The sequence below is a fragment of the Glycine soja genome, chromosome 4 (genome assembly GCF_004193775.1).
Source record: "Glycine soja cultivar W05 chromosome 4, ASM419377v2, whole genome shotgun sequence".
NCBI classification, from domain to species: Eukaryota; Viridiplantae; Streptophyta; class Magnoliopsida; order Fabales; family Fabaceae; genus Glycine; species Glycine soja.
This window is the reverse complement of record NC_041005.1, coordinates 50,254,492-50,270,184: the sequence shown is the minus strand read 5'-3', so window position 1 is coordinate 50,270,184 and position 15,693 is coordinate 50,254,492. Positions and strand designations below refer to the sequence as shown.

General features: G+C 33.1%; 1 protein-coding gene across 1 annotated transcript; it reads left to right on the top strand.

The window, feature by feature from the left end:
- Positions 1–1,389: 1,389 nt before the first annotated feature.
- LOC114410912 (polypyrimidine tract-binding protein homolog 2-like) lies at positions 1,390–10,955 on the top strand. Its single transcript, XM_028374811.1, has 15 exons — positions 1,390–1,761; positions 2,447–2,698; positions 2,822–3,096; positions 5,303–5,315; positions 5,531–5,740; positions 6,231–6,473; positions 6,583–6,792; positions 7,767–7,829; positions 7,917–7,990; positions 8,351–8,446; positions 8,663–8,720; positions 8,959–9,063; positions 9,172–9,253; positions 9,630–9,742; positions 10,329–10,955. Exons 1-15 carry the CDS (start codon positions 1,405–1,407, stop codon positions 10,641–10,643), a joined length of 2,466 nt encoding a protein of 821 aa, XP_028230612.1. The 5' UTR covers positions 1,390–1,404; the 3' UTR covers positions 10,644–10,955.
- Positions 10,956–15,693: the final 4,738 nt, after the last annotated feature.

The window sequence follows — 15,693 nt, the reverse complement described above, 5'->3', positions numbered from 1 at the left end:
TTCATAAAAAAAAATGTATGATCCATAGACAGAATATTTTGATATAAAAAAATAATACTAGTAATATGATCACACATTCAATTAAAAATCATCCTAACAATTGTACTGTTAGTACATCTTAATTAAATTCTGTAATTTGATATCCAAATTCGAATGAATAAAAAACACATGTATGTGAGGAGAAGTTAACCTCATAAATAAATTTCAACTCATAGAATTACTCTTACTCTTAGCTAATCGATGTTCCGGGTTAAAAAAAAAAGAAGAAGCTTATCAAAACAAGCCTATCAGCCTTAACAGGCCCCTTTTTTTTGTGTTCTCCTCTTGGGATCCAGAACAGGCTGTTGTTAAAACATAAAAGGCAGGTCGATGCGTAAGTTGAAGAGTCGGGCATATTTGGGCCCCAAAAATCAAATATTTTGTGTTCTGTTCTTTTGAAATATTGGCTGCGTTTAGGTAAAGGGAGTTGCTATCACTACTCACATGAGTGCTTCCTAATAGTATCCTGAAAATACCCTCTTGTTAGAAACACAAAGGAATCTTAATTCTGTTCCATATGTTACCTATATGGAGGTGGGAAAAAAAAAAACAAAGCACAACGAAAACAACAAAGTTGCATTTTCATCATGTATTTTTTTCACCTCCAATATAGGTAATAAAATTGTGATTCTATTATATAATTTCTTTTTATTTTTTAATTAATTTTAAATGCAAGTTACTTTTTTTTGTAAAAATAATTGAATTAATTGTCATATAATTTATCATTTTTAATAGTAATTGATATTTTTTAATTAAAATTGAATTAATTGGAGAGAAGTTACCATTTATAAACTTAACAAATAATTATTATATGAATTATCTTTATCAACCATCATCGAATCAATTTTATGATATTAATTTGATTACAATATAAAAATGAAGGGAAGAAAACAGTGAGAGAGAGGAAGGAAAATTGTGGGGGTGTTAAGATAGAGAAGTTAGAGAGAAAGGGGGAGTAGGAAAACTCATAAGAGTAAAATGATTATTGTTAAGGTTTGGTAGTGCCATTAATAATAGCCTTGGGAAAAAAGTTGGGTTGAGAAATGGGTTGTTGCAATCCTTGAAGTGTGGCCCAATGGTAGAATTTAATTTCTTCAACAAGAAACATTGAGATTTGACACAGGAGAGAAATGAAAGAAAAGGGAGAAATGTGAAAAAAAAACATCCAAGTTGACAAAGCAAATGAGTCCAATAATCTCCAGCAGCATCGGCAGTTTAATCTCCACAAGGCGGCACGTGTCACAGAGCAATGTGAGGACTAACAAACACAGCCCCATGCACGAGGCCACGTGCCCAAACCCATCTCTCTTGTCTCTGCATGTAATCCCACTTACTCTTGAACAAAACAAAAATTGATTAATCAGAATGGTGAAGCTAGCTTCCGCAAGGGTCTTCCGCACCTACGGCCCGGGCCTGGCCAAGAACCGCTACGAGTACATCAACGCCGCCCTCTATCTCATTGCCTCCCTCGTCCTTCTGTCGGGCCTGGCGGCCCAGCTTTCTTCCGAAGCCCGATCCGGCCTGGTGCTTATCATCGCCGCCTTGGCCATCATCCTCCTCGTCAACCTCCATGACCTCTTCGCCCACCTCGTCGGCATCGATTTCCGGTTGCCCTTGATCGCCTTCGACCTTCAACTCGCCTTCGTCGAGTTCGCGGTCCCTGTCATTCAGATGTTCGGAACGCTTCTTGCCTTTCTAGGCGTCTTCTTCCTTTTTATTCAGGTATGCATGCATTTTCTCATTCATTAAAACCTTTAAATGTGCTGTTTTTGCTTATTCCTTTACGATAAATGCTAAGAACGCATTGCTTCTGAGGTCTCTTCGTACGAAATAATATCTTTAATTAGGAGAGGATAGCTCCTTAGATAGTTAGGGATTAGTTTCTGACTTTCTGCAGGAAAATACACACGCAAAATGTTTAATAAACACCTAGTATTCAACACAGAGAGAAAAAATAATTATTATAAGATTTATGATGCGACCGGAAGAGAAACGAGAGATGTTCAGGGTGTTTTTAAAATAAAAACGAATTGGGTATCATTACTTACTACACACTGGTTCTAGTAAAAAATATAAATGTTTTTTTGGTACCCAGACAAAAGTATGTTTATTCCTTTATTTGGTTCTCGAGTTTTTTTTATTTTATTGAAATCAAAATGTACCATTCGTTGTCCTTTTAATGAACAAAATGTAACGAGTTCTGTTTTGTTATGTTTCTTGTTTAAAACTTATCAATAGCAAATGTAAAATGAAAGTTGTATACTATGTTCGAGAGACATGAATGAAGATAGTTGTTGATAAGCAATTGTTTGTTTCTTTTAATTAATGTCATAAACTTGGATTATTTATTTATTTTGCAAATCTAAATTGGATAGAAAAAAATTGGGTTGTGTGGACCAAAATGCAGGAAGAGAAAGGATATGGGTACTTCAAATTGGAAAAGCATGCTCTGAACATGCTGGTTGCTGGTCCTGTATTGTGGGTGATAGGATCGATTCATAATTCGTGCCAAATTTATGAGAGAGCGGATGGTCATGTGCAAATCTTGCAGCAGTGTGTGTATATTCCATTTTTGATGGGGAGTTTGTCATTCATGCTTAGTGCAATTCTCAATTATCACGAGAAATCTAGAGATATCCACCATGGCCTTCACTTACTTGTAAGTACCCTAGCTAGATACGTCTTAATTATTTGATATATGAATTCAATTAACTAAAATAAACTTCGGCAGTGATTGCAATATGTGTACTAATGAGAGAGACAATGTTGATTATTGACACAGGGTGGTACTTGGATCTGGCTAGGCATCTTTGGAAGCCTAATGTTCTTTATTGGTGGATTGACAAACTTAATCAAAGTGTTCAAGATGCAACAAATGAATGGAATTAGGCTGGAGAAACTGCGAGGTGAAGCACATGAACGACTGCTGAGTGCGAGAGAAGCACAGATTCCCCTGATCATGGAACATCAAACAAATATAAGCCATCAACCTCAAGAGACCAAAGTTACTTTACCTCTTCCTACTCCTTACAAGGATGTCCTTATTGGTCAGACTAAGTCATGATTAATGATGGAGTCTCCACTTCTCTTTGTTGTTTTTCTGTTTCTCTTTTTTTAGGGCTTTTGTTTTTCTTCATTATGTCATAGCATATATAGAAGCTTCTTGATCAGGCCATAGATTGATAGCAACTGAGATTCATGTTTCAAAACTAGACTCTTATCTTAGATTATAATTTATAATGGCACTATCATTCCTTCTCTCCTCAATCGTGTTCCTTAAATTAAGTAGGATTAAATCCTCGTTTCGTCCTTATAACGCATGCTTGAATTTCAGTTCAAAATACGATGCACAAATTCTAAAGTAAATCTAATGGTTCATAAACTCAGTTCGTTCGTTTGCAACTGAGAAACAAACATGCACATATTTGTTCATATTTTGCATTTTAGTTTTTATATTAAAAAATTGGGTCAGGTCGGTCCTAACATTTTATAGATCTAAGTGAAATAATCATCAATAGGAGTCTTTTATGTATAAGTATTCTAAGTTTGTATTTTTTTTAATTTATTTTCTTTAAGATTTTAATTTATCATTTTTAGTTCATATGAATTTGTGCTTTAGGATTAAAATTAGAAAAACACAAATTTATATGAATTACAAATAAAAAAAAATACGAGATTACATTTTTTTAAAAAATGTAAACTTACATGAACATGCAACATATTTTTATTTTTTCATATAAATACAAAATATTACATGCGAATAAGTATTTTTTTAAAAATAATTTTTGTTAGTTTTAATGGTTGGTTAAATTGAAATTTTGGGAATTGAAGGAGTTTGGGTAAAGACTACAAGATCATGTTGTCGTCAAATTAAAAACTTTTTTTATCTCCACAAATTAAAGTTGTTTGAATCTTTTTGGGCCATCGCTTGTCTTATAGGAGCAATATTATTTTGTTAAAAAAAGTCGGGCCACTGACTATCTCTAACTTCTCTGAAATTGCCTTAAATTTAAAATGACAGTAAAAAAAAAGTTACCAGATTTTTTTGGCATCAGTGAAATTTCCGAAGATTTAAAAAAGTTCATTTTCTTTGTGGTGGATTTACACAAGCTTCTAACAGTTTCACAATAGCCAGAAAAATTATGGTAATTTTACACCATCACTTTCAGTTTTATGGCAGTTTTGGAAAACATAAAGTTTATGAAATTACTTAATATGTAACAATATAGAGTTGACTAATTATTTAATACGTACATTCAAGAACTAAATCATAAAATTTTGCTTATATAATAACTAAAAGGCAAAGTGTGTATAGAGACTAAAAGAGTAATTAAGCTAATTAAGTATTTGTTGACAAAATTTCTTTTAACAACACTTATGTGTATAAAATTACATTTAAAAACAAACGTAGTTTATGAAATAGTAATAATAGACCTTAAGTTCTGATTTGTATCCAAAAGATTAAGATTATTTCAAAACAATTAAATACTAATGTACTCCAATCGAATCCAGTGTTTGTAATAGATTTTATCAATCGCTTAGTAGAAAATAAATTTGTAGCAAACAAATAATAATGGTTAAGAGATTAAACAAACAATCAAATCTAAAGTGATGATTTCAATTGCACCTTGTTTCCCACAATTTCTGTTGCATTTGAACCCTAAATTACCTTCAATTGCTAATTATTCCTTTAACTTGCACTAACAATTGTTCACCATGAATTGCCAATATTGTTTTCCTAAATTAAATTCCCATTTGTTTGTGTAAAAACTTAATTTAGAGAAAACAGACAAATTAAAGAGAATGATTAAAAATAAACAATCAATACAATTAGAAGTATAGAAGTCACGGTTGATCATGTAAGTTGTTAATTAAATCTCATTATCTCGAATATCTATCAATTAATTGTAGTATAATTGCTCACAATTAATCGATTATACATACTTAGATGGATCGATTCTTCACGTCTTTCTTTATTCTTTTCCATTTCTTATCTTTAAGCTTTGAGAGTAATTTCAGATAATTCGTGTTACATTCGAGACAAAAGAATAAATTGTGTTTGAGAACATAAAAATTGGTTAACCTAAATTGATGTTGTCATTCACTAGGCTATTTCGAGTTAAATAAGACATTTACACTTAAGTGTCACACATATCGTCTAACAATCTTTCCTATCAAACATGACTATATATATTTAGACTTTCCTTAGATATTGATAACTTCATTCATTTTCACTACTTCTAAAATATTTTTTTAACTTTAGCGTTGAAATTTCTGTAAGTGACACCTCTAAAACAATTCGAATCTCATCAAGAATTACTTTTTCTATCGATTATCGTGTTGCTAACCAATATTGTGTTCCTGGAGCCTACATCACAACATTTACACAAATAAATTTTATGTTAAAAACATTTTTATATATTTAAATCACACTTTGTGAATAAAAATTTAAAAAAATAAATAAATTGATGCAAATATTTAACATATTACAAATATTTTTTTTAATAAAAATGAAAAATCTCACCTATATAAATATGTGGTTACGATCCAGCGTGTAAAGGCCTTGTCTTTGCCCGCGGTGCTCCTGTTGATAACGGAGAAGCTCCTTCTTTATCGTTTCCCTTTTTTGAGAACCCCAATCCCGTTAACTCGTAAAAAAAAAAAAAAACCAGAGCCCTTCTCGTCCTCTCAATTCTCTCAGGTAATTTGCTTTGTTTTGATATAACCCTTTTTTTGGATTTCTTCTGCTTTGTCGCCGTGGATCCCGATAACTATCACCACGCCATCTCCGTATAACAACTAGCAACGCAATTGACTGTAACAGATTAAATCCGTTCGCTATCGATATCGATTAATTGGGATTAGGTCAATTTGTATGCCTTGAATTGCAATTTCACCTGAACTTTGCCGTTAGCCCCAAAACGTTGTTATAGATTATCGGGTTTCCCCCCCTTTTTTTTTCATTGCATAATGGCATCTATAAATGTTTAAGTTGCATAAGGCCAATGTTATGGCCATTGTGGGATAAGGTTTTTGGTTGTTGGATCTTTATGAAGCATGCTGGTTATATTATAACTATAATTATAAGTAAATGGATGCCCTCTGTTGGATGTTTTCTTTTGAGAAACATAGTTATGCAGTATGCTTATGGATTTATGACGGGATACCTAATTGTGAAATGGGTGTTGTAGTCCAAGGGGCTGCAAATTTTCTGGTTCTTTTCGACAGATTTTGAGTCATTGTTTGAAATGGCATCGGTATCTAGTCAGCCACAGTTCCGTTACACTCAGCCGCCGTCAAAGGTGCTTCATTTGAGGAACTTGCCGTGGGAGTGCACAGAGGAGGAACTGATTGAGCTTGGGAAGCCGTTTGGCAAAGTTGTTAACACAAAATGCAATGTTGGGGCAAATAGAAATCAAGCTTTTATTGAATTTGTGAGTTTATTTTGTTTTCTATTTTTTCCCTTATCTATCTTGCCTTTCTTTTCATATAAAGTTTACTGATTGTTGGTTAAAAATCATATGCTGTAACCACAATATCTAGGCAGATTTGAATCAAGCCATTGCAATGATATCATACTATGCCTCATCATCAGAGCCTGCTCAAGTACGAGGGAAAACTGTATACCTACAATATTCAAATAGGCAAGAAATAGTGAATAACAAAACTGCTGCAGATGTTCCTGGGAATGTATTGTTGGTAACGATTGAGGGTGCAGATGCACGTCTTGTCAGCATTGATGTCTTGCACTTGGTAAGCAGTTGCGTGTATTAGTTATGTACTAACACTGTAATCAAGAGGATGCTGGTCATTTAGTTTTGTGATTAGGTTTTTCTTTGTCAGGCTATGGAAAAATTGTTGACATGTATGTGAATGAATCAGCAGGCCCATGTCAAGACAATATCTTCAATGGCAGCTTAGTGCTTTGGGAGAAATAGCGCTTGTGTGTTTGTCTCCTTTCTCCTTTCTCCTTTCCTTAACACTACCTCTTTCTTCCTTATTCCCCCTCAACTCCTACCATTCTTGTAGTTTAGGATATTTCCATTTTTTTCTTCTGTGCATCTGTGCTTTATTGACTCGTCATCTGCATAGGCATTTAGATTTAGCCACCGGATTCTGTGCTGTTCAGTTATTTTCTATTTTGCAACTATTGTAGGTTGTGCTTTAGATTTTCTAAGTCTTATCTGAAAGTACACCAAAAGATTCCTTTTAAGCTTGGCAACTGAATGCCAAGTTTTCACATAATTTATGGTTGAGGAGGCAATTTACTTCCCAAATCCTTTATTTTGAGTCAATTATTCTATTATCAAATTGAATGGACCATTAACTTCAGGTTCTTGTAAGTATTATTACAGTTATATATTTATAAGACAACTGTGATCTGAATTGAACCCCTTGGATAAACTATTTCCCCCATTTTTTGCAATTAGTGCTAGATCTAGTATCATTTGTCTTGTTTTTCACTTGCAATGTCTTAGTTCTTCTGACACCAAGTAACAAAAGCATTATTCTAATTGCTTTTCAAGAGAGATATTGATTTGTTTAGAGCCTTAAACTTGCTTATTGTTATTTAAGTTCTGTAATGGTTTTGTATGTTAATCTTGCAAGTTTTTAGTTTGAGCGAGTGACGAAGTTCCTGACCTATATGCTGAAATTCTTGTTTGTGGTCCATTATTAAGATTCACCTTAGCAATATCATCCTGATTGTTTACTATTCACTTATGTAGGTTTTTTCAGCCTTTGGATTTGTGCATAAGATTACTACTTTCGAGAAGACAGCAGGATTTCAGGTTTAATGATAGGCCGCCCTTGTCTGTTGTCCCTTTTTTATATCCTATGAACGCAAGATAATTCATTGTTCAACTGTCACTGTCTAGGCACTGGTGCAATTCTCAGATGCAGAGACTGCCACCTCTGCGAAGGATGCTTTGGATGGAAGAAGCATACCTAGGTAAAATTGTGTTATTTGTTTGATTAGGTATTTAGTTCAACTGCTGTGGGTCATCTGGCAGTAGATGTTGCATATGTTCTGAGACTGTTCAGCAATGGCAGTTCTTTTTGTATTTAACTTATTATGGAGTTTGTAGACTTTGTTTTTGCACTTGTTTGTAATTTTATGGAATAATTGGATGTGTGAAATGTGGTTGGCTACATAATGCCATTGTGCCAACTGGACTGATATTGAAAATAAAAAAGTGCCAAGTTTGAGTTGAACTGTGAATTAATAGTTATTAGAACATTAATTAGCTCTTACCATTTCCCAAATTTTGTTATTTCTGATTATTGATCTTTATTCCTGCCCTGGTATCAGGTATCTGCTGCCTGAGCATATGGGACCATGTACCCTTAGGATCACTTATTCTGGACATTCAGATTTAAGTGTAAAGTTTCAAAGCCACAGGAGCAGGTATTGCTAATTTCCTTGGTATTGCTGGCTTAGAGGACCCCAAGTTTTGGCAGCACCTTTTAATTTATTTACCGATATTCTTTCCTTTTCCTGTTCGTTTTTATTCTCTGTCATGGAGACTGGTTCTATATCTCATCCTTCATATCAGCCTTAAGCCTTTTTTTCTTTGATAATAGTAAATTTTCAATTTTTAATTGATTATTTTTCTTTCTGCAGAGACTATACTAATCCTTACCTTCCTGTTGCTCCATCAGCTGTGGAGGGAAGTGGACAGGTAATGATTTGACAGTCAACATTGCTATGTTTTAATGGAGTAACAATATGATATCTCTTCGCTTGTGACCTGTTCTTATGTGCAATTAAAGCCTTCCGAATTGGTTGTTTTAAATTGAATGTTTTATGTTGTGTGCTTTAATTAGGTGTGCATCTTCTGCTGAGGGGTTGCCATGAAGGCTGACTTGCTTATTAAGGATTTGTTTTTTCTTCTAAATATTATTTTATAATTTGTGCAGGCTATGGTTGGCTTGGATGGGAAAAGACTGGAGGCTGAGAGTAATGTTCTCCTTGCATCTATTGAAAACATGCAATATGCCGTAACACTGGATGTCTTACACATGGTACTTTGAATCATGGCCCGCCATCTGTCTCTTTTTTTTAAAAAAAATTTATTGATTGACAGTACAGTTTAGTTAATAATATCATACCATTTATTCATTTTGTTATAGGTTTTCTCTGCTTTTGGTCCTGTCCAAAAAATTGCAATGTTCGATAAGAATGGTGGTTTGCAGGCTCTGATTCAATTTCCAGGTTAGGTTCTTTGAAAAACTTTACCTCTTGTTATTTTTTGTGTTGTCAAAATTGTGATTAAGATATTTTAAGTGGGATTGGAGTGAAATCGGCAATCATACTCGCAGAATTCTGGAATCTGCCATGTCAGGTTGTGTGACCTGAAAGCCAAAAGACTCATTTTTCAATTTTCTTTGCCCCTAGGATTATGAATCTGTTGCTTGCTGGAAATGTCCTCAGCAGTGTGCATACTTATCTTTGATAGGCTTAACAATGATAATGTGCTTTATATGCAATTTAATTGTGGAGAATTTTGACCCTTATTGATAGTTTACCTTGTTTTATTTTATACTGTCAGTATAAGCTTGAGTGACATGCTATGATTTAAACTTCACAGATACTCAGACAGCTGTTGTGGCCAAGGAGGCCTTGGAAGGACATTGCATATATGATGGAGGTTTTTGCAAGCTTCACATTTCATATTCACGACATACTGATCTAAGTATAAAGGTAAACAACCAACACTAATCTGTAGAGTCGGGATTGATGTTCATTTGAATAAATGATTGAAAAACTCTGATTTGAAGATGTCTTGTATCCAATATGATACAACGGTGGTCAGTCGTTATTCAAGCAAATAAAGCCAATCTTAATTCATGAATGTACATGGTTAACTGTACTCAACTTGAGATTTTTGTTTTGAGCCTTGGTTTTCTTTCCTGAAATGATGTTGGTTTATCCTTATCATGCACTGAAAATCCCTTCTATTGAAGCTTGACAAATTTTATCTTGCTTTCATTTTTCTCCATCACACCTTTCTCTTGGAAGCTGTTGACTGCCTTAATTACTGAAATGCAATATAAGGATCCTCCTGTCTTGTAATTTTATATTTACCGTGCTGCCGTGTTGGATTTTCCTTTTTCATTATTTTGTATGGGTGTTACGCTAGTTGGGATCTAGTGGTATTGAATACTAAATTCGTTTTTCATACATACTGCAAGTAGGAACCCTTTTTTAGTTGGTCATTCTCAAATGATATACTTCCATCATGACTTCAGTTTAAATTTAATTCCATGGATTATTTGTGCAATTACAGGTCAATAATGATAGGAGCAGAGACTATACCATTCCTAATACCCCTGCTGTGAACGTCCAACCCTCAATTTTAGGGCAACAATCTGTTCCCATGATGGGCCCTCCACAACAACCATACAATGGGTCTCAGGCTGGATGGGGGACAGCTCCACCAGCAACAACGGTTCAGTCTATGCCAATGCAGATGCACAATAATGTTTACATGCCATCTGGAACTATGCCACAACAAATGGCCCCTGGAATGCAATTTCCAAGTTACAACACAGCACAACCTACAACAACATTGCCCTCATATCGATCTGATCGTACTCAATAGCATGCATCTCCTTTGTCTCAAATAGATCTCTACATTGGTTAGCGCTGGCTTATGCAGAATTGAGGACTGTCATTTAAATTAGGGTTCCCCTTCTCATCTTTCCCTTCTGTCATTTTTCAGATGTTGAATATTGAACGGGTCTGTAAGCTATTGGTCAACAACTTTTGAGTGTCTTAACTATGAAACAAAATATTCTGTTTTGGTGTATTTGTGTTTGAGAATATGATGTAATCCAGTATAATCGATTTTGTATGGATGACGAAGTAATATCATGTTATTACCAGCATCGTAGCTTCGGGTTGTGAAGCCATATGGGTTAATTTGTTGACTCTTATAAAATAAATAAATATCCCGATAACATAGGGGTGGGCAAATATGACTCCTGCTTCTATTGTAACAAAAGAGTACTATTTTATGCGGAAAAGGCCAACGGTTAGAATATGACCGAAACAAACCTATCATGAAAAATCCAGTTCGATATCGTCCGATCAAGTTACTGGTTATGTTGGCTGGATATGTGCAGGTTAATTTCTGTCATTCAAATTTTGATCGCAGGAGATTAGGGCTTGCTTCTTTTGTCAAGTTTTCGGTACCTGGACCGAAGTTGAGGATGACAAACGTGCTTTTAATGCCAAACTTCTGAACTATGGTTTTGAGGATCATAACACACACTGTTGACCTTTCAACTTCTGCACTAAGGCATTTGATGTCTCAGACAGAGCCATCTCATCGTCCTACTTTGCTTTGAGTTCACCATTCTTGTTTCTTGAGAGTTATGTAGGGTGAGCCACTGAGGGAGTTGGCCAGGAAATGCGAAAGTGAGAGAGGTGAACATGATTCTGAAGGCTGAATCATTTCTATTAGGATGAACCAATTTTATGACGGTCTTTCCATTAATTGTGATGTTTAAATATATTTTATAATTTTGCGATTGTTTGCTTTTCGTTTTTGCAAAATTATATTTTTTTTGTTTTTAATTCTTATAAATTATATTTGTTTTGTTTTTAATCTTTAAAATACTTCAATAACATTTTGTATAATGAAAAAACATATTATGTAAAGTGTTATAAGAAAAAAAAAACATAATTTATAAGGATTAAAAACAAAAGAATATTAAATTATAAGGAGTAAAAATATATTTGAACTTAATTGTGATGATTTTTTTAAGCGGGAACAAAATCTGAAAAAAAAATTCCAGGAAGTAAGATAAAAATGTAATTAAGTCCATATTATTAATCAATTAAAAAATAATGTTAAGTATGATTTTTAATGTAAATATTATAAAGTTAATAAATTTATAATATATAACAATTTGTAATTGAATACTAATATGAAAGTTCATATAGTATATTTAAATTAAATTCTATTTTTATAGAATAAATTTACATCATTTTCAATTTGAATAATTTATAAAAAAAATAGGAGTGACTTATTTATTGTTCTAAAACACTTTTTTTTAAAAAAAAATTGATAGTTATTTTAATTCGATTAATTCTAGAAACATTTGTTTCCTAGGTTTTTCAAAATATGTTAGAATTTTAAAATATATTAGAATACACAACACTACACTTATATTATAAATTAAAACTAGTATTTTAGCTCGTGTATTGTATGGGCTAAATGTTTGTTTTATACAAATAAAATTTATAGTAAAAAACATTTTTAAATATATAAATTCTATTACAATTAAAATATATAACTAATATACAATTGTATTTATAAATTATATTTAAGATTTATGATAAATTTATATTGTGATATATTATTATTTTTATTATTGATATTTTTTTAAAATTCAAGTTAGTGTTATGAATAAATTATTTGTGGTTACCCATATTTCTTTTTATCTTTTATGATTTATCTTTATTTTTATTTATCTCTCGTAATTTGTTAGTTATCTTTTTATCTATAAATAAACCATCTCTCTTCAAAAGAACATACATAACTTTTATTCTCTAAGAATTCTTGTATTCTTTCTTCTCCATATTTGTATTTCTACTTTTCTTTATGCTAGAAGTTATATTTTATTTAGTATGTTATGAATACGATTGTCTTTTTTCCATGGTTCATAGATAATTTGTATTACAATTTGCAAGAAAAAATTATGTAAAGAATTTGATAGAAGAAAATTGTTCTTTTAAATTCATATTTTAATGTCAAATTTTTTATCTTTAATTTCATTATTTATACTATATGTTTGGTTGAATATTTGTGTTTTATGAATGATCATTTGATTATCTTAAAGACTTTATTATAGAAGAAAAATTTTAATTTTTTTCACTAGAAGTGAAAAAATAATATACAATGGTTGAAATTTATAACTTTTATTATAATTTGATCTTACTTCATAAATATGTTATTCTGAACTAAATATATATTTTTTTGAAAGGTAGAACTAAAGATATTAAAAATAATGAATTGATAAAGATAAATATTAATTTATTCAGTTGATATTAAAAATATATAATAATTGAGGTACATGTTACAAGTGTCTTTGAATTTTAAAGATAAAATATATATTCAAAAACAGTTTTGATATGCAGTTATTATAAAAATTGTTATAAACACAAAACACAATGTTTGGAACTTCTTCTGATGTATTTGCTGCTAAAACCATGAACAATAATGCACTTGCTAATAGAGGCCAAAGTCCTACATATTCATCAAATGAAGCTCATGACATGCATCACTTTCCTGGGTTTTATTCTACTTCAGAATTTTCTCATTTGCATAGTGAAGCTCCAACCCGTCATCACCACAACACCAGATTTTCGTCCGAAATTCAGCAATCTTATGGGCAGATTTCAGATGATTGGAGAAGTTAATATGCATTTGACCCAGAAAATACTACTTCAAGTGGTTATCATTATGACTTTCCTGTTGATGAGGCAATGCTGATGCATCAAGAGGAGTTTGGTTTTCCTAATTCTAATGAATATCAGCAAGCACCAGTGAACGTGAATTCAAGTGATGTATCTTTTCTACCACCACATGTTTTAGCTTCAGGATACATGCATGAAAACTCATTTGGGGTGCTTCATGGAAACTGGATTGGCCAATCAACTATAGGCGCTGACTTGAGTGAGAACACAAGTACTGAATCAATCACTTCAAGAGTTCAAGCTCTTCAATTAGGTAGGGAACTGCCAATGAATGTGCCTAATTCATCAGTTCCTGATTACACTCCTGTTCATGTTGCTCCTCCTGGTTCAAGTCAGAGAGGTGTTGATGACAAAAAATTTCCACCAGTTGAAGGTGGTTCCTCTGGACCATCATTTCAAGTTCCTACCATGTCCCCATTCTACAATCTTCCTACTGAAACTACTTTCGCAGACACCAATTATGATATATTGAATGGTGACTTTGAAACACATTATGCGAATCTTCAGTATGGAAGGTTTTGTAAGAATCCAAAATCACTGCCAATGCATTTAAGGGAACAACTTCCATGGCATGGGAAACCTAAAGGTGCCATCAACATTGTGGAGCATGCTCATTCCCCAGTTCGAGTTATGCCATCTCAACGTGCTTCTCGCTTGCATGGGAATACTAATGAAAGTGCTGGTTTTTGGCTTCCAAGGTTTAGTGACGGGACTGGGACTTTCTTTCCAAAGCCTTCAAGTTCTTATCAGCAGGTTAAGATCTAAACCACACTTTCAGTTGTGAATGTGCTATTATTTATTGAGAAGGTGTAGTCACATGCGTTTTTGGTTCGTTGTGTCTCACTAGGGGAAAATGTTGTTTGTGAGATTAGGTATCAAAACATTTTATAGAGCATAACATGCTTTCCATGGTTAATTTTTCAGTGGAGGAGAAATCGTCGTCACCAAAATTGTTATATCGAATATCGCAGATATGAAAGGAAGGATGACAATGGTGAAAGGGAACAAAATTTGTTTTTGGATTCAGAGAGAAACTTTCCTAGCCTTGGCCAGTACAAATTTGGGAATCCAACTATGTGGTTCTTTCTTTGCGGCCAATGTACCACATAACATTTATCCACCACCAATTCTTAGTACTAGTGAGATTGTTGTTATTACCCTTTTTTCCATCAACTTTTATCAAGTATCCATATGATAAAGAAATATAGGTCACGATTATAATAAGTAGCTCGTGTTGGATTCTCTTGGACCATTTCTTAGGTTCAAAAGAATCATCACTTCGAGGTGAAAGCTCACATAGTGGTACTAGTAAGGCGCCAAATTTTCGAAGTGGAAGAGATTCTGAAAGTTCTTTCACACAGCAGCCCTCGTTGTCAAAAAATCCTTTGGTAATGTTTTTTATTGTATTTTATTTTATTTCCTTTTCTGCCTCTACCCCCTAATGCCTATATCTTTAACACCTCCTTCGATAAATGGTAGATAAGATGAAATTAATTTGAGAGCCAGCAGAAAATCTATTTTATGGAATTTCACTGATGTCAGTTTGTTTCCTTCTATAGCCAGTACTACATAGAAAACGGTTGGATACTAAATTCAAGCTTATAAAACAAACTAATCCCAAGTAGCTTATCTGATTTGTGCTTGATCAGCTCAATCAAATCAATTCTTTAGCCTGGTTTCTTAGGCAGTGGCCTTGAGTTTGTTTTTTTGAACCTATAATGTCTAACAAGCTCTGTGATGATTTACATTACATGAAAAAATAAAGGGAACACAGAACAAAATAATATACCATGTGTGTATAGATTGTGGCCAGCAATTATTGGTTAGGTTCATTAGAACGTGATTGTGACAGATTTACTACTTATTATCAGCAATATATGTAGATGACTTTTTATCAGAATTTTGTGTGATCATTTGTGATGATTTTTTTGCATTCAACAGGGTTCAAAAAGAGGGACAACTGGTTATTAAACGGAGATGCTGATTTCTTGCTTGGCTAGAAATATTTTCCTTTTTCTTGTTTGTGCCACCCCTACTAGTATTAAGCTTGAAAAAGTGAACCATTTATACAGAGGAAGAGAGTGTGATAATAATGAGAATACTCATATGTCCTCCCTACATGTATGTCATTCAAAGATGGCATGAAGAGGGATTCATGTAGCTGAAAA

Bases quoted from the DNA above. Each gene is read 5' to 3' on its own strand.
- LOC114410912 (XM_028374811.1), top strand. From the start codon at position 1,405: ATGGTGAAGCTAGCTTCCGCAAGGGTCTTCCGCACCTACGGCCCGGGC. The intron at 1,762-2,446 runs GTATGCATGCAT...ACCAAAATGCAG, and splicing joins TCTTCTTCCTTTTTATTCAG to GAAGAGAAAGGATATGGGTA. The intron at 8,447-8,662 runs GTATTGCTAATT...TTCTTTCTGCAG, and splicing joins TTTCAAAGCCACAGGAGCAG to AGACTATACTAATCCTTACC.